At 39.9% G+C, this 17,304-nt stretch overlaps 1 protein-coding gene across 2 annotated transcripts in view; it reads right to left on the reverse strand.

Annotated features, from left to right (window-relative positions):
- AGL (amylo-alpha-1, 6-glucosidase, 4-alpha-glucanotransferase) overlaps positions 1 to 17,304 on the reverse strand; it is an 83,821-nt gene that overhangs the window by 55,759 nt on the left and 10,758 nt on the right. For both annotated transcript variants that reach the window (XM_085023872.1, XM_085023871.1), the window contains exons 3-8: positions 14,153 to 14,363; positions 13,445 to 13,611; positions 11,380 to 11,583; positions 2,779 to 2,960; positions 2,417 to 2,528; positions 79 to 202 (exon numbers count right to left, since the gene is read on the reverse strand). In XM_085023872.1, coding sequence (XP_084879998.1) covers positions 79 to 202; positions 2,417 to 2,528; positions 2,779 to 2,960; positions 11,380 to 11,583; positions 13,445 to 13,611; positions 14,153 to 14,363 — 1,000 coding nt within the window. The remainder of the gene's footprint in view (positions 1 to 78; positions 203 to 2,416; positions 2,529 to 2,778; positions 2,961 to 11,379; positions 11,584 to 13,444; positions 13,612 to 14,152; positions 14,364 to 17,304) is intronic.

The following is a 17,304-nucleotide window of genomic DNA, read 5'->3' on the forward strand; positions in this document are numbered from 1 at the left end:
GGCTTTTAATAAATAGCATGAAAATAATATAAAATTTTACAAGTAACATTACAATATGTAATAAAATATAAAGCATACTCATGTGGTATGAAAGTTGCTAGTGCAATGTTCATATCCACAGCACAGCCAAGCCGTCGGTACTCAGGATCCTGAATGATCTTAAGGTGTTGTTTTGGATCGGGCTTCGTCGTTTTCCTATTTTCTGAAAGAAAGAAAATATTATATCCTAAGTGCTTATATAATATATATATATATATAGAGAGAGAGAGAGAGAGAGATTATAACTGTTACTGATTCCAAATTTTCAGTTCATAGTTTTTCCTTATAAAATAAAACAAATGTTTATTTTATAAGCATCCTACCTCCCTGTCTATCCTCCTGCACACAACCTAACACACACACAGGGAAAGATAGAAAGAAAGATTCTAAGTCAATATGAAAAAGATTAGCAATCCAATAGAAAAATAAGAAAACATTAATAGGCAATTAATGGAAGAATTATAAAAGGCTAATTAATATGGGAAAAGATATTTCACTAGTAAGCAAAGAAATGTAACAAAATAATGACTATTTTGCCTGATTGACAAAGATTATAAAGATTAATGGTATCTACTGTTGGTGACGATAGTGATACTGTAAACTGTACGACTTGTGTTGAAAGGCAATTTGACAACATCGATCATCAATTTATCATTAAATCTGTTTACTCTTTGAGCCATTCATTCTGTCTAACAATCTGTTCTACAGATAACTCACACAGCAAGTAAATACAACAAGTACAAGGAGATAGTCTCTGTAGTATGGCTTGTAAGAATATAAATTCCCCCAGGGCAACGGCTTGCTATGTTCGCACTGACTCCCCATGTCTGAAAAAGTGCCCAGCACGTAAACACATACTGAATGAATCAATGAATGAGAAATAAACTGAAAATCATCTATCAAAAAGCCTAAAGAAATCCAAGAACTTTAAAACAGTGCTATCTAGAGGTTAAAAGAAATACTCAGCTGTCACACAATCATGTCAACTAGAACTAGTTGTTAAACAGTCTGTATGCTGTAGTCTTCTTTGTGAGTATATAAAAAAGATAAATGTAAAGCTTATGAATATAATTTATATATACCTAATTATAGAAAATGTGAATTTCTTTCAGAAAGAGTCTGAAAAGAAACACAAGAAACTATTAATTGGTAGTTCCTCCTAAGAAGTAGGTTTTGGGGGAAAGAAGTTACATACTCTATTTATTATATTTCTGCACTGCTTGGCTTTCTTTTCTTTACTCTGAGCATACATTAGGGAAGGGAAGATAGTGGCCTTTTACTAAAACAGAACACGGATGAAAGTTAATACAAAAAATTCATGTGTTAGGATGTTACACAATTTTGAAAGGAGCAACTGTGAATTTTAGCCTAAGCTTCCTGGGCCCCAAGACATACTGACTTCCACTTCGAAGGCAATATTTCTGGGTCCTACTCTAGCTCTAGTTTCTGGATGAGGAAGAGGATTCCATATATTAAGAGCCAGCAATGATGCAATGATCCCTGCAGTTAGGTTGTCTTATACTAATTGTAGATGCGTTTTTTACAATCTTTAATTTGCCTCCTGAAACTCTAGTTTCTCTTTCAGCACAGTTTTTCTTATCCTACTGTGTCAAGGACACAATGATTAACTTTTTTTTTTTTTTTTTGTCTTTTTAGGGCTGTACCCCGAGGCATTTGGAAAGTCCCAGGCTAGGGGTCAAACTACAGCTGTAGGCCTATGCCACAGCCACAGCATCACAGGATCTGGCCTACACCACAGCTCACTGCAAAGCTGGATCCTTAAACTACTTACTGAGTGAGGCCAGGGATGGAACCCACATCCTCATGGATAGTTGTCAGGTTTGTAACCTGCTGAGCCGTAAAGGGAACTCCATGACGAACTTCTGAAAGTTAATTACGTGCTTACCGAATATTTGTTTCTTTACCTTTGTTACTGGTTAATATCTAGAATCAGTCTCACTGGTGGTTAGGTGGTCTTAACCAGCTAGAAGTCTGTTAGCCAGCAGAAGACTATTATATCTCTCAGTTTCAAAGCCTGTTTCAAGTCTTTGGCAACTAAAACAACCTGCTCTACTTGCCTCCCATTCATGCATTTAACAAATATACACTGGGCTTTATTGTATTCTGAGCTCTGCGCTAAGGAACCAATATAAGAAACAGACCCAAGGGAAATAATTATCTATTATTGTGAGATAATAATCATCTCTCCCTTTAGAGAGCTCTGCTAACTCTCAGATAGTTTCCAGAATGATAGTTTTAACAACACAAATATATAACAACAGATTAATAATGCTTTAACCAAGAAAGGAGTTATCCCTTTGAAAACAATACTGAATTTCTTAAAATTGACGGAAACATTCTAGTGCATATCCCTTACCTTGTGTGAGAAGTCCTCTAAATTGCTCAACTGCTTTGTTAACGTCTACTTGGAAAAATTCCCAGAGTTGAATCTTTGGAAAAATATCCTCCCAAATTATTTTTCGAATGCACTGAAAAATTTCAATAGTTAAAAAAATATGTATGTATGACTGGGTCACTTTGCTGCACAGCAGAAACTGACAGAGCATTGTAAATCAACTATGCTTGAATGAAAAAGTTTTAAAATATATATTTACAATCTTACTAAATGTTATTTAGCATATTAAAAGAAGGCTCTAAATAATTTTCAAGCATACATTTAATGTACACGTTAGCAATTGTGCTATTGGTTTAGTGTGCTGCTCCCCTATACATACTGACATTCATATGATGGTCATTTTCGATCAAAGCAGGTACTCCTCTTTCTTTGTATCTTCCTTCTGCGACATCAGAGGATAAATGCCAAAGTGCTCTGTCTAAGACGAAGGCAGGTTTTAAGTGCGGGGAATTCACAAGGTTATATGCACTTTCTGGATGTTCGTGGAGCCATCTACTGTTAGCAGCTTAAAGAAAAAGGAAATATAAAGCAATACCTTGTAATTAAACTGAAGTTAGTATCCATGCGAAGGTTAAAGGTGAAATAAAATGTCACTTACCACTCAGTTTCTTACATATTAGGTATCAACACTTTATAATGATTCTGTGGTATGAAAACAATTTTTTGGCTGTGGTGCCCTATTATCTACTTCATCATACAATTTTTTTTTTTTTCTGTCGTGGTTTTTAATTTGACAACAAACAGGCTCAACAGTGATTTATGAACACCACTGGATAACACGTTTATTCCTGTGGTGGAAGGTAAGAAGGGTCTCGTCCTTGGCCTGTTTTGAGGGTCCTTAGCCACTGTATTTTGGAATGCTCCTTCTAAACTTGAAGGTCATCTTCTCCCTGAAGGCACACTGGGCTTCTGCCCTGACTGCAAGTTCTCTGGCCTCCTTAAAGCAGCAAGTTTCCTGCATCTTCAGCTCTGTTTAGGCTTTTCAGCATCCAGCTACTAGATTCTAGGGCAGGAGAAGAGCTCCCAACATGTAATCTCCCCAAGAGCTTCTCCTTTTCACTTTTGGCCTCTTGAGTGAGAGGGACCTTCTTGGGTCCCACCTCAGCTCTAGGTTCTGTCTCTCACCTATCTTTAGAATGCAAAATGTCATTTATACATTTTTTTCTACATCTCATTTCTTCCTGCAGTTTTTGAGGGGTGGGGGGGGGGTGAGATTCCTTTCTCTGGACCTTTAAATGTGCTTGTATCTCCCCAAAGCCAAGAGTACAAACACACATCTTATCTAAACACAGTTGTTTCTATAAGTTTTGCAAAGTCTATTAGGATCAAGACCACATGTCTGGAAAATCTGACCTGTGGCTTCTGCTTCCACTTTCTCCCCACACTTTCATTCCTTTTTCCACGGCCATCTGCTTCTGCAGCCAGAGCTCCCTGAGATCACCCCAGCTCCCTGAGATTACCTCATCATGACATTGGTGTTACTGTCTCGTTGTCATCCCTTTGTCTCTACACTTGCCATTACTGACTGGTCCTTCCTTGATTTACAAAACACTTCTCTCTTGATTTACAGAAGGTGTCATTATCTTCATTGCTTTAAATTTCTCCTCTCTTTTGTGCCCTCTCTTTTCCTTCTCATCTCCTCTACACCTTGGAGGGAGGGTTACTGCGTCTTGGTCCCTCTCTTTCTTTGAACACACCCTTCCTCATCACACCCACTCTTCTCAGTACCCACATCTCTCAAAGCGGCCCAGGCACACTTATCCATGCATCTGATGCATCCATGCACTGCCTGGGGACAGCATGTTAACACAAAATCCACTCACAGGTCCACATATATCTATCTATACTGAAAATGTGACATATCTCAGGCTCTGTCCTGGGAGCTGGATGTTCTGCAGCAAACACGTGAGAAAGGTTCCTGTCCTCATGGAGCTTTCATTCTAGAGAGGTGTTTTTGGTTTTCGTTTTCAATTTTGCTTACACAATCCTGATGGAGAAAAACCCAGTTCTCTCATAGGTACTCTCTTTGCATAGCTAATCTTGAAAGATTACTATGATATTTTGTTTTGACAAGACTGATAAAAGTGAGAAACTTCTAGAAGAGATCGACTCAAAGAACAAAGGTATAGCTTGTATCTACAAGCTTGTACCTTCTTATCCATTTGTATCAGGAAGTTCAGAATCAGAATTAGGCATTTTACAAGTATTTCAAGTATTTACTTTAAAAAAATCAAAGTTATACATGTTTTGTTTATCTTTAGAATGGATAACACCCCCTGATTTCACACTGAGGATAATGTACATAAAATAATGTACATAAAATAAAAAGTAAGAGCAATTATTTAATACCCACCATATGCCAGGAACTACCCGAAGTAGTCAAATGCATTAATTTATTCATCCCCTTGCCCTTCCACAGGATATAAGACACGCTATCATGTTCGACAGGTGAGGAACCGAGGCAAAGACAGCTAAGTCCCTCAGCCAAAGTCACATAGCCAGGAAAGAACTTAGGCAAGTCTCCCCAGAACCTGCGGTCTAACCACTTTGCTCCGAGTCTGAGATGAGCGTGGTCATGTCTCATTCGCTCAGGTGAAAACCATTACAATCCATACAGAGTTTTAAAATCATTATTACTTTTAGTTTCATTTATACAGTAAATCATTTAAGTCATTGATTTACTTAGTATTTATTTATACCCAATAATAAACAAACCCTTGAATGAAGACAGGATACATAAGAAACAGAGCTTTGTAATAAAAGCTAAACTGATGATTCACCAAATTTGAAGCAAGGTACTTTTCCTGAGATTTATCATCACAGTCATTGAAATTCCAGATGTAAGAGAAAAATGTCATGATAATTATATCCAATTTGGGTTTTTCTTTCTTAAGAATAAATACTAAGGCAACCCAAACTTTTTAAATGGTAAAACCCTGAGACTTTCTTATCTCACTTTTATGAAACAAAATCAAGTGTAAAATGAAATAATTCTAAACACTAGGTAATAAAAGCATTTTTTGCTAAATCTACATGAAAGAGGAGACAAACTCCAAGTTATGTCTTTATATCAAAATTAAAAATGAAAGATGGACTTCCAGAGTGGCATAGTAAGGAACCTAGCAAATACTCCTTCCCAACAAAACAGTTTAAGTAGCAACACTTATAAAACGCAATCGTTTGAAGTCTCTGGTCATTGTCCTAAGGGCATCTGGCACATGGAGAAACATTTATTCAAGAAAATCTACTGATTCTTGGTAAGAATAGCAAAAGTCTGTGCATTTGCACCATGACCTGCTCCCTTTGCCCTGCAACCGCTGTGTGTAATGGAAGGTTACTCCCGGCAGGCCTTTCCCAGTCCAGGGGGCAGTTTCATTCTGGAAGAGGCTGCCTGTGTGTCTCACTCCCTCTCTCTCCAGTTGTGGAAGCTCTAGTCCTGGTTGCAGGCAGGGAAAACCTGGGCTCTTTTTCTTCACTGAGGACCCACCTGTAGGGTAGAAGTCCTACGCCAGCAGTGGGAGGAGAGAATACTGGGGCTCTAATTGCCCCCCGAGAGCTGAAGCTTGCTTGTGGGGTGCGAGTCCCACATAGGGAGGGGCAACCAAAAAGACCAGACTGCCACCTCCTGCCTGAGTATGCTGAGAACAAGATAGTCTTGTCCCCAGCTCTGGAACAGCGGTGCAGGTGTTTTGCTCAGCGGGAAAGGCGAGCTTTAAGGATGAAGGGCTCTGACATGAGAGCACTGGATTTATTTGGAATAGCGAGTAGAGATCTCCCTGCCCAAGGGTGTTGTGGAAAATAATGCAGACTTTGGTGGGGAGCACTTGAGAGAAGGCTGGGGGCTCTATGATGCAAGAAAAACATGAGCGCAACCAGAAACTTAATAGAGAAACTCAGGGAAGGACTGCCAAGGAGAGCCTTCCTGGGATCACAGACACCTCTAGGGGTTGGGAAGGCGCGGTGCAGGCGCTAGGCTGCACCCACGCAGGAGCAATCCTAGAAGAACACAGGAAAGACTTGAACACATTCCCCAAACCACAGACACACTCATCAGCAGAGGACAGAAAGTCACGAGCAAAGGGACTTAAACACAACCTCTCATCAAACACCAAGTACACTCCGAGCCAGGTGACTAGAAAGCCAGCCGGAGATATAAATCACATTCCCCTCTGACAATCTGGAAGAACTTGTGTAGGCCCACGGTTGAGCTGTCTCAGCAGCAGTCAGAGAGGGAACCCCGAGTAACAGTTCTGGTTTGTCTTTTTATATCCTTTTACTGCCGACTGTTGTATCTTTGAATTTCAAGTGTGTGGCCTGTAGACAGCATATATTCGGATCTTGCTTTTTTTTTTTTTTTTTTTTTTTTGTCTTTTTAGGGCTGTACCTGCAGCATATATAAGTTCCCAGGCTGGGGACCAAAACCCTGCTGCAGCTGCCGCCCACAGCCACAGCCACGCCAGATCTGAGATGCATCTGTGACCTACACCACAGCTCATGGCAATGCCGGATCCTGAACCCACTGAGTGAGGCCAGGGATCGAACCTGTGTCCTCATGGATACTAGTCAGGTTCCTTACCGCTGAGCCATAATGGGAAATCTGCCCCCCGACTTTCATTTTAAATCGACTCTGAGAATATTTGCCTCTCAAGATATGACTTTCGAGATTCCCTAAGTCTTTGACATTCAAAATTTTTACTTTGATGGATTTGAATGTGGCTCTCTTTTGTTTATGTTATTTGGCAGTCTGTGAGTTTTAGGATGTGGAAATTAATGTTGAAGGTTAGGAAGTTTTCAGCCATGATTTCTTCAAGTATTTTTTTTCCATTCTTTCCTATCCTTCTGGTATTTCCATGAGGCATATATTCATGGGCTTGAAGATGCCCTACATTTCACTGAAGTTCTGTTCATTTTAATCTTTTTTTCCTCTCTGTTCTTTAGATTGCATAGTCACAGTTCACTAATCCTTTCCTCTGTCAATTTAAATACACTGCTGAACAGCTCCAGTGAATTTTTCATTTTGGTTACTAACTTTTCAAATCCAGAATTCTCATTTATTTTTAATCAAATTTCTATCTATTTATGATAGTCTCTCTTTGATGAGATGGCTTCACCACAGCCTCCTTTACTGCTTCAGCTGGTTTCCTCTAGTTCTTTAAACACATTTATAATATATGCTTTAAAGTCTATTTCAAGTATACCATCTAGGACTTCTCCAAGGTGATTTCTGTTGCCTGCTTTTTCTTGCATAAGGGAGAAAATACACTTTACTGTTTTTTCACATCTCAATTTTGTTAAGCATTGGTGACTCAGATAATATAGATGATCCCATCCCCTCCAGGTCTCTTTGGTTGCTTGTCTGTGACCTGGCTGGACAATTTCAGGGAAGCCTATTTCCCCGATAGGCTGCCATTCAGAAGGCGCAGGCTTGGCCACGGGCAGTCAGCCTGGGGTGATGGTGGTTTTTAACAGGGCTCTCGTAACTGCCTCTTTCCCTGAACTCTGTTAAGCAGCCTGCTTCCGTGGATATCACACCCAGGAATAACTCTCCTGACTGTGCTATTATTTTTGATAATATTTTGGAGCATGAATTGTTCCATAATATGATCCCATTAAATGTGGGTCCCTTGGCGGGGGTTATCTTTGAGGCCTGTCTCTGAAGTGTGCTCTGACCCTGGATGGCTCCTCTTAGCTCTTTCCCTGGTTCTCTCTGTTAAACTACTAGCTGGCCTATGATCTAGCATCTTTCATGAAGATACCAGCCTCCTCTTGACTGTTTACCACCAAATTCTCCACTATTTACAGCAGTGCTCATAGGCCTGAACCTGCCCATGCCATGGACCAAATAAAGTCGGTTCCATTCGTACTCTGCTTTTACTGCACATCGTGTCCCCTGGACAGAACACCTGTGCCACTGCCCCATAGCTGGGGGGCAGGGATGGTAGCTTTTGGTTTACTCGGCTTACCTCTCCAAGTGTGGAACCTCGATCCCACGAGCAAGCTGGGGCAAGGGTTGGTATATATACACACACACACATATATATATATATATATACATATATATATATATTTTTTTGCCACACACATGGCTTGTGGAAGTTCCTGGGCCAGGGATTGAACCTGCATGACAGCAGTGACTTGGGCTGTTGGATACCTAACCCATGGCACCACAAGGGAACTCTAAGGGTCCAGTATTCTTGACCTGCCATGCAGAGGGTAGAACGTTCCCTCTATGAGTGGGGGATGGGTGGAGGAAAGGAGCCCCAGACCCCTCATTTTCTCTTCCTAGATTGGTTCCTGTAATACTGTTCTGGGGTGGAGGGGGGTGGTAATGGGAAACGCAGGAAGCCTGCCTCTTTCAACCACAGCCCTAGACCTAGAGCCAGGGAGAAAGGGAGTCTGGTGTCCTTGGCAGCACCTGCTAGTAGTCAGCCTATCAGCATTCAGAGTTAGGGTAGGGTGAGGAAGGAGTCAGCCTATCAGCACTCAGAGCTGGGACAGGGTGGGGAGGGGGGAGGTCAGTGGTTCATATGTCATGACTCTCATGACTCTGAAATTCAGTAGTTTTTCTTGAATAAATGTCTCTCCATTTGCCAAATGCTCTTAGGACAATTTTCAGAGACTTTAGTTTTTTTTTTTTAAATAATTTTCACCAGTTATGGTTGTTTTGCAGGGTAGAGGGCTTATGAAACCCTCACACTGTCATTCTGGAAGTTGATTTCCCCTGGTGAGTAACTTTTTAATGAGAACCTGTTTCAAAGACAGGACATCATGCCATGTGACACATTTCAAGTAAGGAGGAAGCAAAGTTCATGTCTTTTATATTGTGCAGAATCTCTCAAATAACTCAGAAATATAGTCTCTGACAGAGTCTGTGACTGTAGCTCAAATTTTAGACTCCCTTTGATTCTCTAGCAAAAGAACTCTCAAGGTTCAGTGGTACACATGGCTGATGAAAGATATACTGCAAGTTCCTTTACAGCTAGGTGTGACGAGAGACAGAATCCTATCTGAGGCAATGTGAGCAGAAGCGATACGTACATCAGGTCATGTCCTTAAAAGGTTCTCTTTTCTTATTCCCCCTGGGTAGAAGGTGATATCAGGAACTGGAGTGGTCACTTCTGATGGAGAGATGGTGGCAAAGTGCTGGAGACAGCAGAGCAGCATGGAAGAACTAGTTCCCTATCACTGCTGGGCTACCACACCAGTCTTGCAATGCTACTTAATCTTTTATAAGAAATAATCGTGGAGTTCTGTCATGGCTCAGCGGTTAACGAACCCGACTAGCATCCATGAGGATGCGGGTTCGATCCTTGGCCTTGCTCAGTGGGTTAAGGATCCAGTGTTGCTGTGGGCTGTGGTGTAGGTCACAGACATGGCTCGGATCCCCCATTGCTGTGACTGTGGTTAGGCTGGCAGTTATAGCTCTGATTCGACCCCTAGCCTGGGAACCTTCATATGCCACAGGTGCAGCCCTAAAAAGTCAAAAAGACAAAAAAAAAAAAAAAAAAAAAAAAAAAAAAAGACAAAAAATGAAATAAATGCAATTTTGGTCTTAAGTCACTATATTTTTCTGTCTCTTTACAGCTGCCTAGGCCATATTGTAATTTAGACAATGCCATTATGTGGTTTGATAAATTTGATGTGAATAGTATTATAGATGTCAAAGTAGTTATCAATAGCATCAAATCCTAAAGTGAAGAATACTGAGTTCTTGGATACTAGGAAGTTTTCAGTGTGGACCCTGATGCTTGGTTTCCAGGTGGGTATGGAAACAACACGTTTTAGAATGTACTCATTTCTTTGCCTAGCTTCGATTGCTTATTATTATTATAGATTATTATCTATATTGATGAACCAAATATTTGAGCTTTTAAGGATCTTTATGGTCTCAATGGTTACTTGGAAAATGATTTTATGATAGAGAGATTTTGTTGTTGTTGTTGTTAAATATTTTGTACCACTCAGAATTCCTGTTGTTTATATCAGTAAATCAGTGGTTGGTCTCCTGACTTTTGTATATCATGGAAGATAATATGTGCAATGCACACTGGGTTAAACTGAGAGCTGATCATGGCCAGAGGCTTCTCCAGGTGGAGCTGTTCTCACAGACGATGAGAACAATCGTGTCCCTGCGGATCACTAGCTGGAAACTTCTGATGTATGTGACAGCATTGTATGTTGCTATGAAATCCTGGGATCCAAAATACGTTAACTTTTAATAATATCTTTTAACATGTAAATGACAGAATTTTCAAATTTAACTTCCAAAAGTTTTCTAATAATTTTTTTGGTCTTTTTTTTTTTTTTTTTGGTTTTTTTCAGGGCCATACCCACGGCATATGGAAATTCCTGGACTAGGGGTCCAATCGGAGCTGTAGCCGCCAGCCTACGCCACAGCCACAGCAGCACTGGATCTGAGCCACATCTGCAACCTACACCATAGCTCATGGCAACCCCGGATCCTTAACCCACTAAGTGAGGCCAGGGATCCAACCCACATCATCATGGATGCTAGTTAAATGTTCACTAACTGCTGAGCCATGATGGGAACTCTTCTAATAATTTTTTCTTTAGATGTCATTCAGTTTTTTGTTTTTTCCAAGTATATGCTATAATACCAAAGCTGTTGCTGTACAAGGTTCATTAATTGGTCTGGAAAGTATTAACACCGTACAAGCTGAAATATGCAGTCTTTTCTATGATCACGCTCCTGTTTTTGTAATCATCACATATAAAATAGTTATATATTGATTGTACCTTCAACTCACACTGTTTTCTTTGAAATAAAAAAAATTGATTTTGAAATTGAAGGACATCTAATGGTCACTTGTGTCTTCAGACTTTATGTTATTTAAAACAGCAAGGACTGAAATAATTAGAATATTCTCATCAAAATTAACAGAGATAATTAATAAAGCTCATACCAGTATGGTTGTAGACAACATCAGTAATACAGAGCATATTCCATTCCTTTTTCAACTTTTCCACTAGCTGCCCAACATCAGTCCAGGTGTACTTTTTATTAGGTCTTGAAAAATCAGGATTTAATTCTAACTGATCAGCAAGGGAGTAGCATGACCTAGATAGTCCAAGAGTTTGCAACGGGGTTAAATGAATCATGTTGTAGCCTGCAATGAAAGAAAAGAGAGACCATTATAAGAAAAAAACATACCTAAAACTAAACAAAATTTAAGGTCAAATTTCCATAGGTAATTCTTTTTTTTTCTTATTAGGGCCACACTCTCAGCATGTGGAAATTCCCAGGCTAGGGGTCGATTCAGAGCTACATCTGCCAGCTTACACCACAGCCACAGAAACACCAGATCTGAGCCACATCTGCAGCCTACACTGAAACTTTTGGCAATGCTGGATCCTTAACCCACTGAGCAAGGCCAGGGATCGAATTCGTATCCTCATGGACTTGCATCCTTACATCCTCTTAACCCGCTGAACCACAACAGGAACGCCTCATAAGTAAATCTAAATGGCAAGACAACCATACTACCAGAATAGGAGTTAAAAACTTGGGTTCAAATCCTAGCTGTTCCACAAGTGACTTTGAGCAAGTCTATTTAAATCTTTCAAAATATCAGTGTCATCCAAGTCATGGATAATGAGATAATGCATTTGATAAAAATCACACAGTGCCTAGTAACTATTAAGGTTCAACTTATATTTCTTTAAGAACCTTTGTTCCCCCCACTCCCCCGCCTCCCCAGCATATGGAGTTCCTGGGCCAGGGATCAGATCTGAGCTGCAGTTGCAACCTAAGCTGCAGCTGTGGCAACATGGGATCCTTAACCCACTGTGCTGGGCCGGGACCAAACCTACGTCCCAGTACTCCCAAGACACTGCTGATCCAGTCGTGCCACAGCAGGAACTCCCAATTTATATATAAATTTTTTTAGGGCTACAGCTGAGGCATATGGAAGTTCCCAGGCTAGGGGTCGAATCAGAGCTACAGCTGCCAGCCTATACCACAGCCACAGCAATGCCAGATCCGAGCCACATCTGTGAACTACACCAGGCAGTTCCAGATCCTTAACCCACCGAGCGAGGCCAGGGATACAGACTGCATCCTCATGGATACTAGTTGGGTTTGTTATAGCTGAGCCACAATGGGAATTCCCTTAATTTATATTTCTTGAATGGATATATTAACACGTAGAAAATATACTCTATGCAAGTATACGAATACATCTTTCTCCTAGTTTTAATGTTCCGTAGTACTTGTACTCTGTTCTCGTCATGTCCATGAACTTCTGATTGCTCCCTCACTCTATTATTCAGCTGAACGTAGAAAATTAACATTACCCTTTACTTAAAAGTAAAATGCAAGTTAAGTTCCATTCTACTCTTGGTATATATGGCAACGTTATGCTTTTCACATGGAATACAGTTAATCAGTGTTGAATTAAAATTATATATAATGAGAAAACATTTCCAACACATTCTAGTAGTGTACTACTAATTTTTATGTCAGAGTCTTAGAAATAATAATCTCTTTATCAGAGTTCCTTAATTTATTAAATCAAACCAAATAATCTGTCATTTTTATAGGTTGAAAACGGTCAAGTATGAACAATCTCATATGGTTCTATCAATTTATATATACTGTCTTTTTAGGGCTGTACTCATGGCATAGGGAGGTTCCCAGGCTAGGGGTTCAATTAGGACCTGTAGCCATCAGTCTATACCACAGCCACAGCAACACCAGATCCGAGCTGCATCTCTGACCTACACCACAGCTCACGCAACGTTGGATGCTTTAACCTACCGAGCAAGGCCAGGATCGAACCTGCATCCTCATGGATGTTAGTCAGATTCATTTTCCCTGAGCCAGGATGGGAACTCCTGGTTCTATTAATTTATATTACTAAATATACAAAGAAATGAAATTAAAGGAGAATCAAAGCCTTTGAAATCTGTATCACAGAGGATAAGTACATTTATTTTTTAAAAGAAGAAAAGAAGGAAAGCTGACATTACCTGATTCCTTTGCAACCCTAAGTCTGCTTTCCCATTCATCAAAGGGTCCCATACACTTGGCTAAAAACGTCTGGAGAGTAACGCAGTCCAAGGGTAACACATGGTTATCAGCACCAACACGTAAAATAGGATCCACAACTATGTAACCCCCACCACTTTTCTCATTTCTAAAGAAAAAACAAAACAGAAACTTCTCAATTAGTGATAGGAAAAGAAAAAAATTCTCATCTTTTAGCCTGACTCTCTAACTGGAAAGTAAATTGCCCCATTTAAAAATATATTTCTAAGCACATTAAAATCATTTAAAAAGTTGCAATAAAGCTCCATAAAAAGCCACATTTTATTCTTTTCCAATTTCTATATAATGACATATTACAATATATATAGCTAATAATATTGCTTTAAGGAAAAATAAATGCATTAAATCTATCAGTAATAAGGGCACTCAAGTAAATAGCATCCTCTAATCAGGTTATATGAAAAGACTACTTATGCCTTTACTTAAAATAATAATAATAATACTTTGAATATGCAATGAGGCTTATGATTATTTCCTAAAAACTGAAGAACCATATCTATTTGCATCTCAAGAAAGTCCTATAAAAATTGCACTGCTATGGTTCATACAGTAACTTTCTACAAGTTAGATAACTTCAAGTCATAGAATAAATTAACTTTTTTTTTTCACCTACAGAACACTTGACTTACCCTTGAAGGAAGTAATACTGAAATGATCCAGCTTGTTGAAGATTAAGTTTACAGTATTTATCAGAATCATCTTCTCTTTCTGTGGGATTTTCCCATTCCAGGGAACGAAATTTTTCACGATTAAATGCTTCTCCAGGATATGGGTAATTGGTATACACGGTAACTGGTTTTCCCTGCAAAGTTGGGCCTAACCGGAACTGCAGTTCAAACCCTAAACAAAAAGCACGTTTTAATAAACTCACTGTAGGACTTAATTACCACAGTAAAAAGATATTTTATTGAGAGTAGTATAAACAATGATTTCTCAACTACGTTTAAAAGAACTCCAAATATTTCATGCTGATTTTGCAACCACTCTGCATTCCAATTTAGATTGTTTTTGTATTTAACATACAGTATTCATCATAGACCCGTCTGCTCTGTACTGTCCTTCTCTTCTTCTCCTGGAAACCAAATCAGCTACTTTGGGATATGCCACTTCTTACAGGATCCAATTTCCCACGAATCCTCATTCCCTTCTAGCCCTCCATCCCAACTTCCTGAATCGACTGCCCAGAAGTGGGGATCTAACCAGAGACCTTTGCTGGTATTTTTCAAACTGCAAGAGAGAAAGTGAGTTTTTCTGTGGCATCAGAACATGCGATAGTATGTGAAACTTGGGAGGTATCAGGGGACAACTATTTCATGTTGTCAGTTTCCTTGAGGGAAGTCAGTCTCTAGAGAGGCAGAATTCAGATTTCTAACAGGAGGTCTAGAGGCAGTTGAGATCCTGATACCAGTTTTTCCTAGTATCAGGTTCTGTCCTCTGGGTCAAATCCAGAGGTGTGGCAATGGAGGGTTAACAGGGGGCTGTGTGGAGCTGAGTGCTGCGGAACTCTTGATTTACGGTGTTCGCTGACTTCTGGGGGAAAACAATCTCACTATGGTCAATCTCTAGCTACCAAAATCACATCATTGAACATGGAACTGGAAGAGATATGCATGATCACTCTTAGGAGTTAACACAAGCAACTTCAGCATACTACTGCCTATATTCCTACTCTTTTTCTTTTTTTTAGGGCCACTCCTGAAGCATTTGGAAGGTCCTGGGCTAGGGGTCGAATCCAAGAGCTCCAGCTTCCAGCCTACGCCACAGGCACAGCAATGTGGGATCCAAGCTTCATCTGTGACCTACACCACAGCTTGGTGCAACACAAGATCCTTAACCCACTGAGCGAGGCCAGGGATCGAACCCACGTCCTCATGGATACTAGTCAGGTTCTTATTGCTGAGCCAAAACAGGAACTCCCATATTCCTACTCTTCATGGTTTACTTACTTAAGCCTTTCTTGGAATTCTGAAAGCCAAAACAGTCTCACTTTTGCCTTTGGCTATTTCTATTAAAATATATCTGAGGAGTTCTTGTTGTGGCTTAGTGGTAATGACCCTAACTAGTATCCATGAGGATGCTGGTTCAATCCTGGCCTTCCGCAGTGGGTTAAGGATCTGGCATTGTCGTGAACTGTGGTGTAGATCGCAGATGTAGCTTGGATCTGGCATTGCTGTGGCTGTGGCATAGGCTGGCAGCTATAGCTCTGAATCGACCCCTAGCCGAGGAACTTCCATATGCTGTGGGTGCGGCTCTAAAAAGACACACACACACACACACAAATATATATATACATAGTATATATACATATGTATATACACACACACATGTGTATATATATATATATATATATATATATACACACACATACGTATATACTTCTGTACTGTATTACAAAGTATTTTTGCCATAAGAGGAGAAAAATTAAAAATTAACCAATTACTACCATAACTTTACTATGAAAGAAAAATTTTTATTGGTTCAAGACAGACCTTAAACATTATGATTACCAGAATGTGAAAATTCTGATTTTAGTAAAGTCTACTATAAATATTTCTTGTATGCATTTTAAACATTGGTGCAGCATTTTAATTAATAATAGGCAATAATAATTGATGAAGCAGGAAAATTTAATTCTGCTGTTTATAATCTTTAAGCTTAAGGAACTTTTTTTTTTTTTTTTTTTTTTTTTTAGCACCTATGGCATGTGGAAGTTCCTAGGCTAGGGATCGAGTTGGACTTGCAGCTGCTGGCCTATGCCACAGCCACAGCAACACCAGATCCGAGCTGCATCTGTGACTTACACCACAGCTCACGGCAATGTCGGATCCTGAGCAAGGCCAGGGATCGAACTTGCATCCTCATGTGGATACTAGTTGGATTCATTTCTGCTGTACCACAACGGGAAGTCCCTTAAGGAACTTTTTGAAACAAGAAATACAGCAATGTTTATACTTTTGATGCTTAATTTGTTAAAAATCCAACAAATTAGTAAAAGCTTATGTGCTGAGTGAATATGATGTAATGGGCAACAAAAAAGACAATGACCTTTGCCTTTGTGAAGCTTGAGTTCTAAAGTGGAAAGGCAGCCATTAAACAGTGGACAAATATGGCACCAATGAACTTAACTACAAAATAGAAACAGGACTCACAGACATAGAGGATGGACTTGGGGTTGCCGAGGGGGAAGGGAAGGACTGGGAGTTTGGGGTTAGTAGATGAAAACTATTATATAGAGAATGGTTAAACGAGAAGGTCCTACTGCAGAGCACAGGGAACTATGTTCAATATCACCTGATAAACCATAATGGAAGAGAATATGAAAAAGAATATATATAACTGAATCACTTTGCTGTACACCTGAAACTAACACAACATTGTAAATCAACTATGCTTCAAAAAAAAATAAAACTAAAAAAAAAAAATAAACAGTGGACATGACAAATAAGAAAAAGTAGCATGTCAGAAATGGATGAATGCTGAGACAAAAATCAGAGCAGTGTAAGGAAAAGGGGGGAGGGGAGTAATGGTGAGGAGACAGTGGCTAGTAACTTTAAAGAGGATGGCTACTGAGAAGCTGAAGGGCTCGAGAGAAGTGAGGGAGGTGTTGCAGGGCGACCCATGGCCTTGCAGGGAAAGTGCTGACCAAATTAAGGAAACAGAGAGCCCAAAGGACCTGGGGCGGAAGCATGCCTGGTGGTTCCAGAAATGACAAGAAGCTCAGTTTGGCGAGATTGAAGTAAGCTGGGGGAGGAAGAGTAGGATATGAGGAAAGAAAGTAACA

Source organism: Sus scrofa, chromosome 4 (assembly GCF_054392235.1).
Source record: "Sus scrofa isolate SSC_HxYL_T2T_F1_AM1 chromosome 4, Sscrofa_HxYL_maternal_Yorkshire_Landrace_v2.0, whole genome shotgun sequence".
Classification (NCBI taxonomy): Eukaryota; Metazoa; Chordata; class Mammalia; order Artiodactyla; family Suidae; genus Sus; species Sus scrofa.